Consider the following 22,997-nt stretch of genomic DNA (forward strand, 5'->3'; position numbering starts at 1 on the left):
CACCTGCATGCTCCCCCTCCCATGAGGGGCTAAGAACAGCGGGCTGAATAAATGAGCTACCCACTTCACAAGTCCCATGAAAGGTCAAGGGAACTATCCCTTTCAAAATCATGGTCAAGACAGTAAATGTTACATCTAAAAGGAAAAAGAGTAAGAAGAGTGACAAAATCAAGAGCTCAATAATTGCAGTTGATATTGTAGACATATTGGAACATTGTTACACTTCAGTAGGGATTGCTGGTTTGTCCAGTGTTATAGTGGCTCTGATAACTCTTTAAAGCAAACCCTTAAAATTTCTAGCAAACTCTAAAATCAAAACGGGTGAGAACAATTGAATTTTAGCAAAGAACTTCCTTGGTATATCAAAATCAGTAACATTCTTGGGCTATGTAATTTAAGGAAAGACCAAAGACTCCTCTGCTCAAAATGTCACCTAAGTCAGCCTACTTTCATACCATTTCACCATGAAGGCCCATCTTCAGTTTCAACATTAAAGGACCCTTTACTATTAAAGGGATTGCTTTTTGCCCATTCTTTATTTCAATAGCTTTGTTTCAAAAAAAAAAAAAAAAAGGAAAACATTGAAAAGGATTTACAAAGACACATATAATACTGCAAAATAACATAAATTGGGTATGGCAAGAAAGTGAGGCAATGGAAATATAATGATGAAAACATTAAGTACAATAATCTTCCTCTTGGAAAAGGTCAATCAATTGAGCCAAGGTAAGCCATTAGTATCTGAGGGCAAATTAACTGGTCATCATTAAGGTACACAGGATAATTCCAGCTAGGGGTTGTCATGAAATATTGAGAAAGATTGGGGAAACCCAGCATGGCGAACCCAATCATGCAAGAACAGTCATCTCAGGTCAGAAATCACAGGGGGGCAAGACTTGAGACACAGAAAGACATCATAAGGGTTCTTAATTCCTGAAATAAATGTAAGAGATGAAAGAATCAAGTTAGATATCAAAGTAAAGTTGTTATTTGTTGGGTGAGGGGGCTCCAGGATCATTTTGCAGAACAAGCTGTAACTACTGTCAGCTCACCAATAGATCTTCCACTGCATTACACAAATACAAGCTCCTTTGTTCTCCCACCAAACATTCCACTTCTAAGGAGTTCGTGCCCTACGTGGAGCACACAAATATACAATCAGTGTGGTCACAACGTGTGGGCTCCCTTGGGGAGAAGGGTTAGGATAGGGAAAGAAGAACTTGTAAAAAAGAACCTGTAATAAAAACCCAAATGATACAGAGCCCTTGAAATGCTTAGTTCACTAACTTGTAAGGGCAACTGATAAATTTCTTCCTGCTACTGCTGATTGTTGGGCCTCTTCTTTTGCTTCGTAATATCCTATACAAGCAATGTGATGATTTGGTCCCTGTTTACCCCTTTAGGCTTATTTCTTGCATTTCCCTGCCCTATCGCATACCTACATTTTCTTAAGTCTGTGCCTTTGCACACACAGTTCCTTCTGACTAGAATACCCAATCTTTTTTGTCTTCCTGGAAGCTGTTATTTAATCTTTATTATTCATTACTAGAATCATTTCCATTTCCCCTGACCTTTTCAAGCAAAGCAGATGTCCTTCTGTGTACATTATTAGTTGCATAAAATTCTCTATAGCATTTATCATTTATCTGTGTTGTACGTGTTGGTTTATTGGCCTAAAAAACTTGATTTTAAGGACTGTGTCTTACAAATTTCCACACCTCTACTTGTAGCATATACTGCAGTATCTGTCACATAACATTTGTGGCATGGATAGTTGTTAAATAAATTCATAATGTCCTGATTTGTAATTTATTTGTATTACACTTTAGCCTTGCTCCTTCTAATTATAAATTAAGTAGCATTCACACATACATATACACACACCTAACACTCATTTGTTACCTATATCCAAATCACAAACCCATATTGGTTACTTTGGGGAAACTTTCAAACACACACTAATTCCATGCATGCTGAGCAGTTTTGTGTACATTTCAGTCACATAGGGCATAGGGCATTCTTATATCTTGTCCCTAGAGTCTGTAGCCTATATTGTTGAAGACTGTAGGTTTCTATCTGCTAACTGTACAGCAAATTGTTGGGCCTAGTCCTCAATCTTTTCATTGCTATTATTGCTGCAGGCACTACTTCATAATATTGTAATTGAAAACAAATGACAATACTTTAACAGTATTCATTTATCAAAAATTTCAACATATAATGGGTATAAAAATTAATTAGAAAGAATGAATAAGACCTAGTATTCAATAGCACAACAGTGTGACTGTGGTCAGTAACTCAATAGTATATTTAAAAATAACTAAAAGAGTGTAATTGTAATGTTTGTAACAAAAAGGATAAATGCCTGAGGGCATGGATACTCCATTCTCCGTAATCTGATGATTTCATAGCGCATGCCTGTATCAAAACATCTCATGTACTTCACAAATATATACACCTGATGTGTACCTACAAAAATTAAAAATCGAAAAATTAAAAAATAATTTCAGCATAAAGATAATAATAGCCATGGCTGTTAGTTGCTACCTAACATTTTATAAGCATCTACTATATAGCAGACACCAAGTTAAGTGATTTTACCCTCTTCATCTCCTGTTTTCACAACTCTAACAAAATAGGCTTAAAGTCCATAACTTGCATGTGAGGAAACTAAAGCTGAGCGAAGACACTGGGGTGCCTTAGTCACATCACAAGAAAATAATGGGGTTGAGATTTGAGTTTGAGATTTGGTGGTCTCAAACTCTACTTTTTATTACACCAGACTACCTTCCTGTGCAGAACTTTTTACAAATGTGGTTCTCTCTTCAATGCTTTCGTGTCTTTGCTAACAAGGAATAAATGAGTGGCGAGTACTCATATTTTTTATGTGATTAAATCTTTAATACACAAAACACAAAAGAATTAAGACAAGAGAAAATAACGCAGATAAAAAGAAAATAACCCAGATCATTACTGTATAAACTAATGTAACAGGAGCACCTTAGGCAAGTCAGTAGTATCCTAAGTAGGCCAATCACACCGCCACAAAGGACTGTCAGCTTTGTTTTCTAGGTTGAGCTACTTCAAAGGCAGACAAACAAAAATCGATAAATCAAATTCCTCATAAAGGCAAATTCTGGTAACCCACCTATTGGTGTTGTGGGTGGGGGTATAAATGAGAGAAAGGCTGTAATTTAAAGTTTGTTTTTATGGACCCTGACTTTCTCAGATATTATTATGATTATTATTTTATAATCCCAATAGTATATTTCTGAGTCCTTAATAAACTTTACTTTTTAGAGAATTTTTAGGTTCACGGCAAAATTGAGTAGAAAACACAGAGTACCAATGTATTCCCTGTCCCCAAATCCTACAGTGAGGTGGTAAGTTGAGCACTCATATTTTAACCCTCTTCCTGTTTAGAAACAAAAAAGTGCAGCTCTCTGCCAGAGCTCATTTAATTTTACATAAACATGCTCTTTGAGGCTGAAGCAAATCTGACTGATTTTCAATGTGAAACTAAAATATAAAAACTGTTCTTGGAGTTATTTCTAAACAGAGCTAACATCAGAATCATCTGAATCATCAGAATCATCTATTTCAGAAAACTCAGATTCATCAAATGAATCTTCGGCCAACAACTGTTCGTGAACAATGTTAACATCACACATAGGAATGCTACGTTTTCTAGGATTTGACATTTTCAGCAATCAAGAATTACTATATTTTGTAAATGGAAATACCACTACTAAAAACAGAATGCTGTAAATAGAATAATGTCTTTTGTGTCCAAAATTGATACATTAGAATGATGCAAAAACAATAAGTAAAGTGAGATATTTCAATGCAAAGTTGTCTTAGGGTAAACACTGCAGCCACAAGCTCTGCCAGCATGTATTCTTGGGGCAAACGGAAAAAGGGTAAATAAGTTATAAGATATCTCCTTCTTCTCCATGGGACTTTTCAGTGCTAATTCTAGTTCCCTAAAAACATATTAAGACGTATAGAAACTCTGAGATACTCAACATGTAATACAAATCCCAATATCCCATGCCCAGTCATTTCAGGAAAATCAAAATCATAGCTGACATTTGCTGAATATGCCTTATGCATCTGAGCTTTTCTAAGCACTTGACCCATATGAAGTACTTTAATCCTTAGAACAAATAGTGAAAAATGCATGAGTATACACATTTTAAAAAACTGCGAGATGTCTCCTGCTTTTCCATGTAATTTATGGCATCCAGCACATGCAGGTTACATGAGCCAGATGTTCATCAACAAATGTATCCATGAATGGCAGGAAAAGGTTTGACACTTCTCAATACGTATTAGTAGAAAAATTTAATAATCATATCATGGGGAAATCGTATGGTTCTGTCCACATGTTGCATATGTCCTTGCATTTCCCTCCAAATTAGTTGGTCAAATGGGAAAGAGAAAGTATTTAAACAGATGGGACAAAATCATTTGGAAATACTGTTCACCATACAAAGCACACACTATTATGAAGAATCTTAACTCTGTTTTCATAAAATAAATTAAAAATGAAAAGTAAACAAGCTAATGTTGGTGATTTTTTATAAAAGCAATTTCTATGGCATTACAATGTTTTAACAGATTCCATTTAATCAGATGTGCCTTTTAGAACTGACTTATGACAGAATGATCATTAGAGTCTGTGATTATGTACTTGGATTGTGGCAAAATCTTGAAATGCTTATTAAATCAATCTTTTAAAAGATAAAATAATATTCAGTATCAATGTAGGATTAAGAATGGTCTGTAGTATGAAGCTTGAACCTTATCAAGCGCAAGGAATTAAAGAAAAAACTTTTTCAAAATTCCACAGCCTCCCACATATTGTAAATGCATGTATTGTGCCCACTTATTAAGCAAATACATGTGACAAAAATCCTAGAACTTACATTTTATTATTACAAAGGCATCTGTCTGTGTGTCTGTGTGTGTGTGTATGTAGATTAGGGGAATGGTTGGGTATATAATCATGTGTCATTTAACAACAGAGATACGTCCTGAGGAATGCATCTTTAGGCGATTTTGTCATTGCGTGAATATCATACAGTGTATTTATATGAACTTAGATGGTATAGCCTACTACACACCTAGGCTATATGGCATAGCCTATTGCTCCTAGGCTACAATCCTATACGATATGTGACTATACTGAATATTGTAGGCAATTGTAACACAATGATAAGTATTTGTGTATCTAAATATATCTAAAATAGAAACGGTACCACAAAAAAATTGTGTAAAAGATAAAAAATGGTATACCTGCATGGGGCACTTGCCAGGAATGGAGCTTGCAGGACTGGAAGTTGTTCTGTGAGAGTGAGTGAGTGAATTATGAGTGAATATGAAGACCTAAGCTGTTGCTGTACACTACTATAGGCTTTATAGACACTGTACACTTAGGCTACACCAAATTTATTTTAAAATTTCTTCAATAATAAATTAACCTTAGCTTACTATAACTTTTTAACTTTATTAAATTTTTAATTTTTTAACTTTTTTAACTTTTTGTAATAACAGCTTAAAACATAAACACATTGCACAGCTGTACAAAAAATATTTTCTTTCTTTATATACTTATTCTACAGGCTTGTTTCTATTTTCAAAATTTTTTATGTTTTACTTTACAAACATTTTGTTAAAAACTAAGACACAACACACACATTAACCTAGGCTTACACAGAGCCAGGATCATCCATATCACCATCCTCCACAACCATGTCTTAACCCAGAGGAAGGTCTTCAGGGATGAGAACACACATGAAGTTTTATCTCCTATGATAACAATGACTTCTTCTGGAATTCCTCCTGAAGGACCCACCTGAGACTGTTTTATAGTTAACTTTTGTTAATGAGTAGAGGAAGTACACTCTAAAATGATGATAAAAAGTATAGTATAGTAAATATGATAATAAATTATAGTAAATATAACTTTACTACAGTGAATACATAAACCAGAAACATAATCACTTATTATCATTGTCAAGTATTATGTACTGTACATAATTACATGTGCTACAATTTTATATGACTGGCAGCACAGTAGGTTTGTTTACACCAGCATCCCCACAAACATATGAGTAATGCATTGAGCTATGAAGTTAAGATGGCTGTAATATCACGAGGCAATAGAAATTTTTCAGCTTCATTAAAATTTTATGGGACCACCGTCATATATGAGGTCTGTTCCTCACCAAAGTATAGTTATGTGGTATATGACTATATGTTTGCTTAAGTGTGAGGAAGAGAAAAAGAACAAGGCAAATTAATTTTATCTTGCCAAAGCTTAGGTGTGTTCATGTGATATCACAAAAACTTCACAACATCAAGGGGTCCATAAGCCACACTTTCATAAGTACTGGTTCATTATTATCTAGTTCCCTAAAAATCAGTTAAAGCATATAGAGACTTTCATACACTCAGCATATAAGATGAATCCAAGTATTCCATTTCCAGCCATTTCAGAAAAATTAAAATCATAGATGACACTGTTGAATGTGTTTTATGTGTCTGTGCTTTTCTAAGCACTTGACTCATATTAATTCATTTAATTCTGACAATAATGTGAGGTTGGTGCTCTTATTGCCCTTCATATTACAGATGAGAAAACAAACACCCAAGAAGCTTAAAGTATTTATCCAAGATCCCAAAGCTAAAAATGGCAGAACCAGGATTCAAACCCAGACAGTCTGTCTCCACAGCCTTTGCCTAGTGTTCTTCAATGGGGCCCTGTTATGTAGGGTAGTATAATACATGATTGGATGGCACTGACATGCATATTGCAGGACATAGAGTGTTCCTCCCCTTCTGCCATTAATTACTACTAGCACCCCCTAGGCATCGTGACAACAAGAAGTGGTACCTAACTTCCAGCATTTCCAAACATCTGAGGGTCTACTCACCTACTCACACATTCTCTCTCTCTCTGTCTCTATCCCACCCCCCGCAAACACAAACACACACACAATCCAGTATACATATATGCATTCACATACTCACACACAGCCAAAATTTGAAGTGAAAATTAAAAGTTAACTGAGTTCAAAGTTTTCCTTTCTCTATTCTTTTTTCTTCCTTGTTGCTTTCTTGACAAACATTGCCTTTACTCCATCCCTTATATCTAGAGGGCATGGGGAGGAAGAAGAAAAGAAAGGAAAAGATAATAGAAACACAAGAATTAAAGGTAAAGAGAAAAGGAGGAAGAACAGAAATCAAACAGAAGGCAAAAAAATAGATATCTATAGGAACTATTGAGATAGGAGTTTTCTGCTCCTAAGCTACTGAATGAAGTAAAAGCAATCAGTAAACCAAAACCATTATCTGACTTGCCTTGCCTCAAAACTCATTTATGTATTTCAGAGAACCATTGAATTTCAGAATGGAGCTGGTCCAGCTAATGCTGTAGTCCAAACCCCCACCTAATGGAAGAATACCCCCTACTGTTTCTGTGACAGATGGCCATTCATCCTCTGCCACATGTCATTTACAAGAGCAGGCATATCATTAACTACTTTTAGAAGAAATCCACGTGTCTTTTGTTTAGTACTAATTGTTAGAAAGTCATTCTCATTTAGAACAGAAATCTGCTATGCTTCAGTCTCAGTTCTCTCTTCTGGAACCATATGGAATCAGTTAAACCCTTCTTCCACATGATATTCCTCTAAAATTTTGAAGCGGTTACTATGTTGTTCCTGAGTCTCCTCCTACCCAAAATAAACATATGCAAAACATATGATCTGCCCTCCAAAAAGTAGTATACCTGGTAGTGTATGGCCAATGTCCTCAAAACGCCTGTTTCATTTCTTCCCGAGTAGTAAATTTTTTCTTACAGAGCTCAAAGTCAGCACCTCTGGTGTGTATTTGTGTGGGTATGCTCTGTGAACTCTACATATATACATATGTATAAATATGAATACACACAAACATGAAGCACACATGGAGTTTGTACATTTGTATATAAATATGTAGACACAAATGTGTACATCCATGTAAAATATGCACATCGCTCCTCCTTCCTTCTCTTTCAAGTGTTCCTTTCTTGTGTGTTTCCAGGCCAGCCCCAATACAACCAGAGCTCACCTATTTTTAGGCTTATTTCATCCCTCTGGAACTGAGTTGGGTGCTTTCAAGTTCTATGTACATTTTTTAGCTTAACCAGGAGTGGATGCTTGACAAACCCTTTTCTCCTGTGTGCCCAGCCCTGAGTATTAATCCTCAGCTTCCAAGAGTAAGAAAAACACTCAAGCACTTGGCATCACAAGACCTGAATGTCTCTGAAAGTATGTGATAACAGCAACGAAGTTAAGAGCCTGGAATAACCAAACCTGACATTAATCTGAACCCATTTTTCTTTTCCTCTCTTAGTTTGATTTCTAATTAGGCATTGCTTCTGCCTTTTTCTCTGTTTATCACTTACCCATTTCCTACCCTATTTTCAGAGGAGAGAAATAAAAACTTTTCTTTGATATTGAAGGAAATGTCCAAAGGGTCCTGAGTTCAAGTCTCTTTCGTTTCTCTAACTGTAACCTGAGTTTCACAGTTCAGTGACTTTGCAAGCCTCAGATGGAAAGGTAATTTCCAGGTTATGATAACATTATTGGATCCAAAGTCACTGTCATCATTTCATTCCACAGAAAGTTATTTTGCACTTTCCCCTGGGAGCAGGAATTGAGTTGGTGGGGAGCAGGGCAGGGGGAGATCTGAAACAGCTTCCAGCTTTTTCAAAAAGATTTTCATTTCATCCCATTTCTTCAGAGCACATGAAAAGAGCCCTCAGATGCCCTCCATAGCACCTGCCGTCTGCTCCTCCCACAGGACTTATTTTTCTACTCCTCTCTTCTTCCTTCTCTTTTCTTTGCTATAATGGAGGCCATAAAGAGGATAGGATCGTTTCAGGAGGATGGATGAGAAGAGGAAGGAGAGTCAGGATCAGATGACATGACCCGTTCTGAGGGCATTCCCAAGGCAGCACCTGGGAGGCTGCAGGGCAGCAGTAAGTTGGATAGGGGTCGCTGCTTGGATGGAGGTTGTCAGGGCCAAGGGTCCTGGACCCAGCACTCATGTTGTTCTGCGTGACGACTTTGCTTAGGCCTAGCCCTACAGAAACTCGCTCAGGTCTTTGTTGTCTTAACTCAAGCTTTGCATATGAATCATTGAAACTTTTAAATGAGTGATTCAGAGAGCAGCTGAAGATTTAATTCAGTTTCTGCCAAAAGAGACAAAGGAAGGATTTTTATATCATTACTAATAGATTTTCAAAGGGCAAAATCCTAACATGCCTGCAGTCGTTAAAGAATGTCTCTTTCTACAAATAAACAACAAAAATCTCTAGTGCCTTCGTTTTATTCTAGCCTGTAGAATTTCTCCTAATGCTTTTAGATATGGCAATTCCACTTTCTAAAATCCTTTCATGATATCCCCTTCTTTCCACGTTTGTCAGAAATTACTCCATATCTGCTTCCCTGTCACCTTTTATCACTCTGTCTCAGGAATGCTGTGGGAGAGTCCACATGCCTTCTTTGTTCTACTGTCACTCAGTGTGTTCTCTCCTTGCTTAGAGGCATTGGTTAAAATGCCAGCAGGACTCTCGAAGCTCTCTGAGAAGTCCTTACTCTTGTTCTGAGGTAGCACATTTCTTTCTCCTCATAACAGCTGATTCCAAACTTTACCAAGTGCATCCACCCCATACCCACTGTTCAATAAAATTTATAGGAAGCCATTGAGTTGGACTGAGCTCCTGAACTAGGCCCCAACAGATCAAATCAAAATGGAGTCACTCGTGCTAAAGTTCCTTGGTACCAAACTAAAGAAGTTGCTTATTTCACCTTTCAAGAAATCAGGAGAGAAAGACCATTGCCAAGTACCCAAACAGGCCAGTTTTAGCTGGTAGAGTCAGGAAACATCCTATCTTTTAACCCTGCAAGGAAAGTAACCTGAAGTAACCTTATGCTAACCCATCTGCTTTTTGTATTATGCTATATGTTTGGTCCTGCTTAGACTGTCTTATAAAAACCAACTGTTCTACCATGCCCATCAGAGCACCTTTTCTAAATTTGTGGAGGAGATACTGCCCCAATCCTGTTAAATCTTTAAACTAAATTTGTTACAGTGTTGTCTTTTGACATTACTCACCCTCAACTCTTCACTGTTCACCACTGGTCTATCTTGTACTTCTCTGAGAAAATCAGAAGTCACCAGGCCCGAACTCTGAACTTTGCTTTCTTCCACTCATTTTTATCTGTCCTGGAACTGGTACAATTTCAAAATAAAAGGTGTCTCTAATCTTTTTTTACAATTAAATAATAAGCCTGTGTTTGTAAACTCACTTCTTGTCTCCTCTGGGGACACATTTTTATCTGATTAGGCCATATCCACTCTCTTTATACTACCAAAGCCCTCACCGTCATTCTTAGAAAGAACCCCTGGCCCAATCTTGACTCTAGACCTGGAGTCTGGAGCTCCTACCCAACTCTGCTCCAAAAATATCAGATTTTATAAAGATTTTCTTCAAACAATACTGTAATTGAAGCCTATAGGCCTTCATTTTAAATGTTATACAACTCAATGATAACATAACAATTTGAATGTAGATGCAATGGGACGAACTCTAATTTTGAGACTGGCTTCCATTTAAATGTTTTAAAAGAATTGGTGGGTACTTTGTGCCTGGGGAACAGAGTGAGAAGGGCATCTGGCTGGGCCCATCCAGGGAGCACACAATGGCCTGCTCTCTTTAACAGCCTAAGGCAGCACTGCACAAACCAGAAACTCTGTACTGACCTTGTGGAGACCAGAACTGCAGCTCCTTCTTAGGACCAAAGAAGTAGGGACCTCATTTCTTGAGAATCTAGAAGCTGTAATAATGGCATCGCCCACTTTTTCCTGCTTGGAATAGTAAGAAACTAAAACACTGCACTCTTTTTTTGGTCCAGGAATTGTCCTTATTCTTTCCTTAGATTTTTTTTTAAAAAAACAGCTTTATTTAGGTATAATATATACACAATAAAGTGCACATTTCTAGGGTGTACAATTGAATACATTTTGATATTGTGTCCATACCTATGAAAGCATCACCAGGATGAAGACAGTAGACATACCTATCATCCTTAAAGGTTTCTTTGTGTCCCTAAATGATAAGAAAACCAATCCATTAACAAATGGATCAAAAATTTGAAGACATAATTCACCAAAGAATGTAGACAGTTGGCAAATAAGCACAGAAAAATCTGCTCAAAATTATTAGTCATTAGGGAAATGTAAATTAAAACACAAATAGATACCACTATATACCCACAAAAATGACTACAATTAAAAAGTTAAGTGTTACTGAAAATGTGGGGAAGTGTCAGTGGGAATATGAAATGATACAAGCACTTTGGGGACATTTTGGCAGTTTCTTAAAAGTTAAACACACGTTAGGTTTAGAAACAGAGGGCATAGCTTGTATATTTGTGCCTTATGTGCACTTTAAGAAACTGTGTCTTTAATGAAGACCCACTCTATTAGTAGAAATGATCCTGCTTCCAGTCTTCCCTCTTGATCTAGAAAAATATCTCTTAAACAGATTAACATGTACAATTAAAGTTCAGATTTTATTCCATGTGTGATTAGACTGTTTGAAAGAAGGGCAATAAATATGTAGCACTTATGTTAATTGGTCTCCCAGCCTGCAGCTTGCTTACTACCAATTTATTCTTCATACACCCACCCGCTCTCTATCCAAAACCCTAAGAGTACCACACTCCAACTTTAAAAAGCTTCTAGCCCTTGAACAGTAAAAATCCAAAATCTTGAACAAATACAACTGAAGCTCAGCCAACAATCTTTACCTCGTTGCTTGCCAATCTACTGTAAAATCTAGTACTATCAAACAAATCTTAATTATCCATTCATGTTATTCTCATGCCTTCCTCCCTCAATGTTTTGAGCCTGCTTTTACCTCTGCATAGACTGCTCTTCCTAAATTACCCTCTCCCTATTCATAAGAGGAATTCACACTCAGTCATCACACCCAGGACACCTTTCCAAACACCTCTTCAAATAAGCTATTCCAGTTTTCTTATTTTAATATTAATATGCTTCTGCCGCTGAACCTGTGAGCCTCAATGTATGGTTGCTGGTCCAACTCTATCAGAATCATTATCTACTCCAGTTAAAATCCAGATTGCTAGGCCCTACAACCGACCTCGAAATCTCTGAGGGGAGAACGTCAGAATCTATATTTTAACAGCCCTTCCTCATGAAATGTTTCATGGACACATACACAAATGAAAACAACTACACTAAATTATGGGCTTTGGCTTCTTTATTTTCCCAAAGCTTAGCACAGGACCTAGTCTAGTATGTGGTCAGTACTCCATAAATATTTTTTAAATATACACCTAGTTACAAAATCTTCATATATTTCAAATACAACATATTTAAATTTGAACTTTTCTTTTCTCTCAATCTATCATTGTTCCCCCTACCATTCCTGTTTAAGTTATTGAAGTTCTTACAGAGCCACCCTGAGCTATTTTCTCCTTTTATCCCCAAAGCTATAATTAACCAATACTAATAACTCAGTTAACTAAGATTATGAGTTGCCAGTTTTGGGCTCATTGACAATATGTCCTTCAGGAACCTGCTTACTTTCTTCATTTTAATGACTAGCACAGTTCTTTGTCCAAGGAAGATACTCAATTAATGTTTTTCTTTTAAATTTATTAAATTTTTCCTAATTAAACTAAAATATTTTTTAAGTAAAAATTGGCTAGGGACCTGTAAAGTAGTATAGTACAAACGTTGGCTTAGCCGCACTACTCAAAAATCAATGAAAACTGAGGTCTAAACACAATAAATTGTCTTTCAATAATAGGGTTCTTGTTTTTTTAAACTTAGGCTTAACCAATTATGATTTATCACTAATATAGGCAACCCTTTTCAAGAACAAATGTCTAAAGGGTATCCTGATTCTCTTGGTCTTAGGAAATAAGGTCATTTGTTAGTCAGCTTCCAAATTTTATTTAAAAAGAGACATAAACCAATGTTTAATGACTGCCAGAAGTTGTGGCTATTCATCTTCATTGGAAGAATTAGTTAAAATGGAATAATATTTCCATTTGTATTTTTACTCTACCTGTTGATATTGCAATAAAGCCTGCCTTTTAGTATATGATTTTAAAACTTTTCTTTCCTTTTATGGATTTGTTTCACAGGATGTTATTATCCAGTTGATTACAACTTGTCTCTTCTCTAAAAAAGAGAAAGAGAGAATTTGGAAAGGAAAAAAAAATCACATTAAAATCCGAAAAAAATAGTAATTAGTATTTACTTGGTTTTCCCATTTAAATTTTCTAGATGAATAGTATCTTCATCCTGTATTGTCTGAAGTCCCAGTGAGTTGAAATTAATTATCCATGTGGATATCCAATTTTTCCAACACCATTTATTGAAGAAACTACCTTTTCTACTTTATGCATTCTTGGCTGTTTTGTCAAAGAACAACTGATTGTAAACTTGTGGATTTATTTCTGGGCTCTCTGTTCTGTGCCATTGGTCTATGTGACTGATTTTATGACAGTATCATATACCTTTTTTTTTTGACACAGAGTCTTGCTCTGTCACCCAAGCTGGAGTACAGCAGTACAAACTCAGTTCACTGCAACCTCGACCTCTTGAGCTCAAGCTATCCTCCCACCTCTGCCTCCCAAGTAGCTAGGACCATAGAGGTGCACCACGATGCCCTGCTAATTTTTTAATTTTTTGTAGAGATGGGGGTCTCATAATGTTGCCCAGGCTTGTCTCAAGACAGTATCACACTATTTTGATTGCTATAACTTGGTAGTATATTTTTGAAGTCAGGTATCATGATGCCTCTAGCTTTTTCTTTCTCAAGATTTTTTTTACTATTCAATATCTTTTATGGTTCCATACAAATTTTAGGATTTTTTTCTATGTCTGTGAAAAATGCCAGAATTTTGATAGACATTTTATTGAATTTATAGATGACTTTGGTTTGTATGAACATTTTAAGAATATTAATTATTTCAATCTGTGAACACAGTATACATTTCCATTTGTTTATGTCTTCCATTTCTTTCATCAATATTTTATAGTTTTCAGTACACAGAGATTTCACCTTCTTGGTTAAAAATGCTTTCATCTCCTTGGTTAAGAAATATTTATTCCTAAGTACTTTTATGCTATTGTAAATAGGCTTGTTTGCTTAATTCCTTTGTGGTTTAAAATCAACACAATGTTGATTAAAGACCTAAACAGAAGACCTAAAAGTGTAAAACTACTAAAAGCAAACACAGGGAAAAATCTTCTTGACATTGGTCTGAGTGGTGATTATTTGGAACTCCGAAAGCACAGATAACAAAAACAAAAATAGACAAATGACACTGCAGGAAACTAAAAAGTTGCTGCACAGCCAAGAAAACAATCAACAGAGTGAAAAGACAACCTATGGATGACAGACTATATTTGCAAACTATACATCCAATAAGGAGTTAATATCTCAAATATATAACCATGTTTATTGCGCTCCTACTGATTGACAAAGAGCTCAACTCAGTATCAAGAAAGCAACTGGATTTAAAAATAGGCAAAAAAAAAATGAGTAGACCTTTTTCAAAAGAAGACATACAAATGGCCAACAGGTATATTTTTAAAATGCTTAACATCACTAATCAGTAAGGAAGTGCAAATCAAAACCACAATAAGATATCACCTTATACATTTTGGAATGGCTATGATGAAAAAGATATAAGATAACAAGTGTTGGTAAGGATATGTAGAAAGGGGAACACTTGTACGCTGATGGTGGGAATGTAAATTAGTACAACCATTATGGAAAATAGTGTGGAGCTTCCTCAAAAAAACTAAAAAATAGAATTACCATATGACCCAGCAATCACACTTCTGGTTATATATCCAGAGGAAATTAAATCAGTACCTTGAAGAGATAGCTGCAGTCTCATGTTCATTGCACCATTATGCATAATAGCCTAGATATGGAATTCACCTAAGTGTCCATCAACAGATGAATGAAGAAAGTGCAACATACATACATATATACATCACACACACACACTAGAATGTTATTTTGCCTCAAAAAAGAAGAAAATCCTATCATTTGCAACACTGTGAATGAACCTGGAGGACATTACACTAAGTGAAATAAGTCAGGCATAGAAAGACAAATACTGCATGATCTCACTCTATGCCAAAGCTAAAAAATTGAACTCATAGAAGTAGAGAGTAGAATGGTGGTTACTGCGGGTTGGGGGATGGAGAAAGTTGGAAGATATTGGTCAAAGAATACAAAGTTTCAGTTATGCAGGATTCGTAAGTTCTGGAGAGCTAATGTACAGCATGATGACCATAGTTGATAATAATATATTGTATACTTGAAACTTGCTAAGAGAGTAGATCTTAAATATTCTCACCACACACAAAAAAAGATAATTATGTGAGATAATGGAGATCAGCTGCATTGAGGCAATCATACCACAATGTATAAGGTTATCAAAAGTCATGTTGTACACCTTAAATATTTAATATATGTATCATTTTATTAGTCAATTATAGCTCAATAAAACTGGGGAAAAAGAAATTCAGTGATGCATCCATGGATAATCATTATTCTCTGTAAAATATACATTTAAATTAATTTTCCTTTTACATCTTTCTTTTTACTTAGGAGTGAGTAGTTGAGTAAATATCATAAAACAAAACAGATAGTAGTTACTTAGGATATACTCACATAGTCAAGAAATTTTCAAATACCCAGAGAAAGTAACTCTAGATGCAAAGCCAGAGAGCTGGAACCAGTGTTTCTAAGATTCTGTACTTCCATCAGGGAGATTTACGGCTAGATATAAATCAGTGTTTACTGAGCTCCTACTTGATTAACAATGAGGATGATTCAAAGACATTTGCCATGAGAATATAACACAAATATACTTTTCACTCTAACTTTATGCAGATCTGTTTTGCTGAACAGTTTATGATCTAGTCTGTGAAAATTAAATGTTGAGGACTAAATGAGATAATGTGAAGTGACTAGTGGCAGGCCCTCAGTAAATTCCCAGTGAATGGTTGCTATTAATACGATTATCCTGACAACAACCAAATAGATTAGAGGGCAAGTCCTCCTCCTATTATACCTGTTTTACAGAAGAAGAAACTAAAATCTGTTTTTAAATGTTTAGTACAAGCTGGAGTCAGACTGATAATTGGAATAACCCCTCCAAATGTCTCCCAAGGATAATTCATAACTCCAGATTTTCAGACGGATATCATCTCCAACTAAGTATGTACAGATTCTTGAGAAATTTGACCAGCCAAAGGTACCTGCATTCTACCACTTGGGATGACAAGCCAGCCGCCCTAACTGTGGGGTACCTCAAATAACCAACCCACTTACATATTTAGTTTCCTGCTGGTAACATGGAAATTAATACAACTAAAATTTTAGAAGCACTGTCATTTACCAATATATAAAGGTCACGTGTTGGGCAATATGTATGTTGATGAAAAGGTAGAATTTCCTAATATCCTTTTTTTCTATTCCTTTTACCTATGCAATTCATTGATCTGAGATGTGAAACAGCATGTGTGTCAGAAAAGAGAAGAAAAAGGAGAGAGATGTATAGCTATGAGGACCACAGAAATTATTACTGAGTGCCTGAAGACACATAGTGTTGAATCAGTGGTATGGTTTATAACCAGCTTCTACTATCATCGCAGATTATCATAAACTCACAAGGGAAAAGACCAAGAAGAGGCTGGGAAGAGAACCTTACACAAGCTTGTCCATGTGTGACACATCCATAGTCATATGGCTATTAGTGGCCAAGTCAGTACTTTAGACCAGGTCTGACAACCAATCTACTCCTCCATTTCTAGGATATTTAATCAATGTTTCCTTACTCTCCTACCCACTCTTCACATTTCATTCTGAATTGTATGTCAAATAGACTGAAGACTAAGCCAGAGTTAATATGTTGCTTTACCCATGATAGATAAACCAAGATTCCCTTTTAATTTTCTTAACATGTCGCTCTCCTGTTGCATGTCATTTGTGTTTTGATTCGCAAGGACAAACCAGAGAGGGATAAAAGAAATCAGTACTCTTTGATAAAATTTATATAGAAACAAGAATATATTTCAAGCAGTGTTTTAAACTGCCAAGCATAGAATGTAACAAGTGTTGACTTTCCTAAAAGACATTTGAGTAATTCCAACTGCCATTTGGGGTGGGATGGTGGCTGGACAAGATTGAATCATGCAGAGTAAAATAATTTTAAAGCATTCTATTTTCATGTTTAAAACAATATTGTAATGCAAACCATTTATCCATGATGCTAAAAAAATTCTCACTTTATTTTGGAATGTGGATGCTAAAGATGTTTGCTATGTTTTTTGCTGGTGGCGTTCTACTGAGGGGAGTTTTAAGGTTGTTAGGGGCAGAGACAATGTCACCTACTTCATGTTTTGGGCATGTAGGGAGTTCTCAGTGAACAATGGTCTTGTTAAATCTATAATTAGAGGAAATAAGAATGGCAAGAATAAAATAAAATACTCAGATTTGTTTCTTCCCCATTGCCAGAATCATGTTAGTCACTAGTTTTCTACTTGTTTTTTTGGGAAGAGCTGGTACATTGCCTCCCACATGCACCCAACACTCCTATTGCAGCAAAGTATTAGCAACAATATGAATGGCTAACATTTAAGGAGTACCTTCAATATAACAATAACTGAAACCATTTTTAAATATATTCACATTAATCTGCAAAGCAGATTTTTTTTATTGCTCAGTAACCACATAAAATTAACTAGCCTGCAAGATCATACAGCTAGAGAGCAGTATTGTGTGATATTGAAACACAGGGACCACAGTCATGTATTCAAGACCCAACTCCTCCAGTCTCTACCAGAAGTTGCTTTACCTCTCTAAGGTTTCATTTGCTGACTACAAAATACATATTGTAATTTTCTCCTTCCCATTAGATTCTTGTGAGGATTGAGTGGGATAGTCAATGGAAAGAACTTAGCAAAGTGCTTGAGATATATATACATACATATATATGAATTTGGAATCTCTCCTTCCCCTACCAAGTCATTGGGAACATAAGTTTACCTCAAAGCATGGAAGCTAGACCCTCCCCACACTAGCGTAATGAACGGCAGTGTTGTCCACAAATCACTCAGAGTTCCTCAGAGAGAAGGACAGTGGTCCTGAGAAGTGCTTCTCAAACTCTATGGACAATCTTTACAACTGGCAATGTCAAAATGTATATTCTGATTTGGGCAAATGTATATTCTGATTTGGCAATGTCAAAATGTATATTCTGATTTGGGCAAATGTTGTTATGGGAATGCATAGATTTTATTAGACTGTACTTTATTTGTCAGGGAAGGAATGTCACACAAGTTGTAGACTGTATTGGCCAGGATTTTTCAGAGAAACAGAACCAACAGGATTCATAGAAATAGATAAATAACCGGCAGTTTATTCAGTTTATTAGAAGAATTGGCTCCTGTGGTTACGGAGACTGAGAAACCTCAGGCCAGGCCACCTGCAAGCTGGAGAACCAGGAAAGCCAGTAACATGGCACATTCTGAGTCCAAAGGCCTGAGAACCAGGGAAGCCAATAACATCACTCTCAGTCTGAGGCCAAAGGCCTGAGAACCTAGTGGGGGATGTGGAGGTTGTGGGGGCAGACTGGTACAAGCCCCCAAGGCCAAAGCCAGAGAATCTAAAGTTCTAGTCCAAAGGCAGAAGAAGAAAGATGTCCCAGCTCACTAAGAAAGAGAGAATCCACCTTTCCTCTGCCTTTTTTTTCTATCTGGGCCCTCAACCAATTAGTGGTACCTGCCCACGTTGGGTGAGGGCATCTCCTCCCCACTCAGTGCACTGAGTCAAATGCCAATCTCTTCTGGAAACACCCTCACAGATATACCTAAAAATAATGCTTTACTGGTTCTCTGGGTATTCCTTAGCCCAGTCAAGTAGACACCTAAAATTAAATGTCTCATAGGCAATATTCAAAAACCAAACAAAAAAAAAAATTGAGACTTTTTTTCTAGACCAGTGTTTCTCAACTTTAGCTGCACATTTGAAAGACCTGGGAAGCTTTGTAAAAAAAAAAAAAATATATATATATATATATATTTTTTTTTTTAATACAATATCAGCCCAACTGTCATCTCCACCTCCTCTCTCATCAATTGACCAGAGTTTTGGGGATCTTCTTTCAAGTGGTTCTAATGAAAAGCCTGTGAGGGAACCACTACCCTACCAGTCAACCAGCATCACTCAAAATCTGGTCCAAGTCCTGGTGTGGTCTTCAAACTGTTTCTTGCTGGTTTATGATGAGATAAGTACTGAAACTGAGAGTAAGTGTGTCTTAATCTGTTCAGGCTACTATAGAAAAATAACATGGACTAAGTGACTCATAAACAACAGAAATTTATTTCTCACAGTTCTGGAGACTGGGAAGTCAGAGATCAAGGCACCAGCAGATTCGTTGACTGGTGAAGAAGGCCCATTTCCTGGTTCATAGATGGCACCTTCTCGTTATGTCCTCACTTTGTGGAATGGCAAGGCAATAGGGCCTCTTTTGTAAGGGTGCTGATCCCATTCATGAGGGCTCTATCCTTATAATGAAATCAGCTTCAAAAGCCCTACCTCCTAATTCTATCACATTTATGATTAGGTTTCAACATATGAATTTTGGGTGGACATAAACATTCAGACCATAACAAAGTGTTTAGAAACTTTTATAGCAATATGACAAATTAAGTTTATTTTTAATCGAATATAATAATAAAAACAGATGGATTAGTGAAAAAAAAAAGTTGGCTTACAAAGAAATACGTTGAAACCCCCTGAATGAATGATCTAAATAACTAAACATATACATCTCTGGAAGTGAGGATATACCAGGCCCCTTCTTTAAGCTGTTATGTCTTAAAGCTGAAATGTTAACTTCAGTGATAAATTCCTCAGGCAGAGCATTGGCACCTGGGTACAACAGGGTTAATGAGCAGGAGTAGGGTAGGTGGGGTTACAAACCAGGAACACATGCCCTCCAAGTTAGATAGCTTTTTTTCCTCTTTAATTGCCGTTTAAACACACATGCTCTCACATAACACAGAAGGTGAGAGCTGAATGAAGTTTTCTGGGTAATGGCATGAAATGTTTTCCTTATGAGAAGTGGTGTTGAGTTACAGCGTGCAGACGGAGAACGGGGAGGAGAGAAACAGCAGTCTCAATCTGGCCCCCACCTTTTCTTGGGCTTGTAGGAAGGTAGACATGGGCTCCCGGAGACAAGACAAGTGATATGTTGAACTATTCGGTGGCTGGAATCAACTGCTCCTGGAGTGACCTAAGGCCAGTGTTTACCAGAACTTAGCCAGGGCCAGCCAAGCAGGCACAGATGCTCTGCTATGAAATGCCACGCAGGCAGAGACTGACAAGCGGTAGGAACTGAGCTTTCCCCTTGGACTGCTGCTTCCTGCTGTGTTCAGGGGAGGGGGTCACTTTCTGGCAACTCTGCTGCTGCTGCTGCTGCTGCTGCTGCTGCTGCTGCTACTTCAGCTCCCTCTCCACTCAAGGTAAGCAGGCTAAGGGAGGGCAGGCTGCTAGGGAAAGCTTTGTACCATGAACAGGATCCGAAAGTTTTTCCGAGGAAGTGGGCGAGTCTTGGCATTTATCTTTGTAGCTTCTGTCATCTGGCTGCTCTTTGACATGGCAGCTCTCCGCCTCTCATTCAGTGAGATCAACACTCGGGTCATCAAGGAAGACATTGTGAGGAGGGAGCGGATAGGATTCAGAGTTCAGCCAGACCAAGGGAAAATTTTTTACAGCAGCATAAAAGAGATGAAACCTCCCCTAAGGGGACATGGGAAAGGGGCATGGGGCAAAGAGAACGTTAGAAAAACTGAGGAGAGTGTGCTCAAGGTTGAGGTGGACTTGGACCAAACCCAGAGGGAAAGAAAAATGCAGAATGCCCTGGGAAGGGGCAAGGTTTTGCCGTTGTGGCATCCTGCACATCTGCAGACCCTCCCTGTGACTCCTAACAAGCAGAAGACAGACGGGAGAGGCACCAAACCTGAAGCCTCCTCTCACCAGGGGACACCAAAGCAAACGACAGCTCAGCGGGCTCCAAAGATCTCATTCATAGCAGCAAAAGGAACTCAGGTAGTCAAAATATCAGTACACATGGGACGTGTCAGTTTGAAACAGGAGCCCCTGAAGAGTCATAGTCCCAGCAGTGACACATCAAAACTAGCAGCTGAAAGGGACTTGAATGTGACCATCAGTCTTAGTACTGACAGACCAAAGCAGCGATCACAGGCAGTAGCAAAAGAGAGGGCACACCCTGCCAGCACAGCAGTGCCGAAGTCTGGGGAAGCCATGGCCTTAAACAAAACTAAGACTCAGAGCAAAGAAGTCAATGCAAATAAACACAAAGCCAATAGGAGTCTTCCTTTTCCTAAGTTCATTGTCAATTCAAATCGCTTAAGGAAGCAATCTATTAATGAGACACCTTTGGGAAGTTTGTCAAAGGATGATGGAGCTAGAGGGGCTCATGGGAAGAAACTCAATTTCTCTGAAAGCCATTTTGTGATTATAACCAAAGAGGAAGAGCAAAAGGCAGACCCCAAAGAGGTCTCTAATTCTAAAACCAAAACAATTTTTCCTAAAGTATTGGGTAAAAGCCAAGGTAAACACATTTCCAGGAATAGAAGTGAGATGTCTTTCTCTTCACTTGCTCCACAGAGAGTACCACTGTCCCAAACTAACCATGCTTTAACTGGAGGGCTAGAGCCAGCAAAAATCAACATAACTGCCAAAGCCCCCCCTACAGAATACAACCAGAGTCATATAAAAGCCCTTTTACCTGAAGACAGTGGAATGCACCAGGTGTTAAGAATTGATGTGACACTTTCTCCAAGGGACCCCAAAGCTCCAGGGCAGTTTGGGCGTCCTGTAGTTGTCCCCCATGGAAAGGAGAAGGAGGCAGAAAGAAGATGGAAAGAAGGAAACTTCAATGTCTACCTTAGCGATTTGATCCCAGTGGATAGAGCCATTGAAGACACCAGACCTGCTGGGTAAGGCCTATTTCTCTTCTCTTTCCTCAACCCCAAGTGCTTTGGCTCTTATGTAGAGAGGATTAATTGCTAGATAATTTTGTGTGATTTTTGGTCACCTAGAGAATTAAAGAAACATTAATCATTGGATATCATTCAAATATTTCACCAGCTACACAGAGAAAAATTCTCTTATTAGCAGTTGCAGAGTTCTCGTTCTCTGAGACTTTGGTCCCCACCATTAGCTCATGTTCAATTTCCTTCCCTCTGTTGAAAACCTATTAAAATGATTAGATGAACTCAGTTCATAATAAAGTGTATATAAATGGTAGAGCTTAAAGTATAATTCCATTAGAATAGTGACAATGAAGTGAATTCCCAATTTTGGAACTTTTCATTATTAGCAAGTTTGTCAGGAATATATTTGGGAAAGAAGCACACAGAAGGACTCTTCTAGGCCTCCCTGGAATCATATCTTAACCAGCAGAATTCTGCCTAATCATAAGTAATGATAACCAGGATAGCAAGAGAAGAAGTGACTTTACTCCCTAAAATTTAATGTCCTTTATAGGTGGAGATGATAGACATTTCAGGAGATGAGTTACATAGGAATAATAATGTTGGAAAAAGTCAATCAGTCCATGACCAGCAAACACCTACAGGAGGTATAAAAAGCATAATAATAATCACTTATATTTGTAGACATTCACTATTTACAAAGAGCCTGTATACACATAGATGAACTCCATATGAGCCCTGGAAAGGAGGAGGCAGGCATTATGGTTCAAATTAACAAGCTGGCGAGGGCGCTCAGAAGTTACAACACTTTCTCAAGGTAATGCAGTTCTAAAGCTACCCAATGGGCCTTCAGGAAC

At 37.4% G+C, this 22,997-nt stretch overlaps 1 protein-coding gene across 3 annotated transcripts in view; it reads left to right on the forward strand.

Annotated features, from left to right (window-relative positions):
* The first annotated feature begins 20,087 nt into the window (after positions 1-20,087).
* Positions 20,088-22,997, forward strand: part of GALNT5 (polypeptide N-acetylgalactosaminyltransferase 5) — a 53,897-nt gene continuing 50,987 nt past the window's right edge. Inside the window, exons 1-2 of one of the 3 annotated variants that reach the window (XM_063712818.1) lie at positions 20,163-20,643; positions 21,988-22,143. Coding sequence is in view for 2 of the 3 variants with exons in the window: in XM_024243819.3 (XP_024099587.2) it covers positions 20,690-22,143 (1,454 nt within the window). In the remaining variant the exon portion in view is untranslated. Of the gene's footprint in view, positions 22,144-22,997 lie in introns of all 3 variants that reach the window. The other 2 variants (XM_024243819.3, XM_002812495.6) reach the window with 2 other exon arrangements.

Source organism: Pongo abelii, chromosome 11 (genome assembly GCF_028885655.2).
Source record: "Pongo abelii isolate AG06213 chromosome 11, NHGRI_mPonAbe1-v2.0_pri, whole genome shotgun sequence".
NCBI classification, from domain to species: domain Eukaryota; kingdom Metazoa; phylum Chordata; class Mammalia; order Primates; family Hominidae; genus Pongo; species Pongo abelii.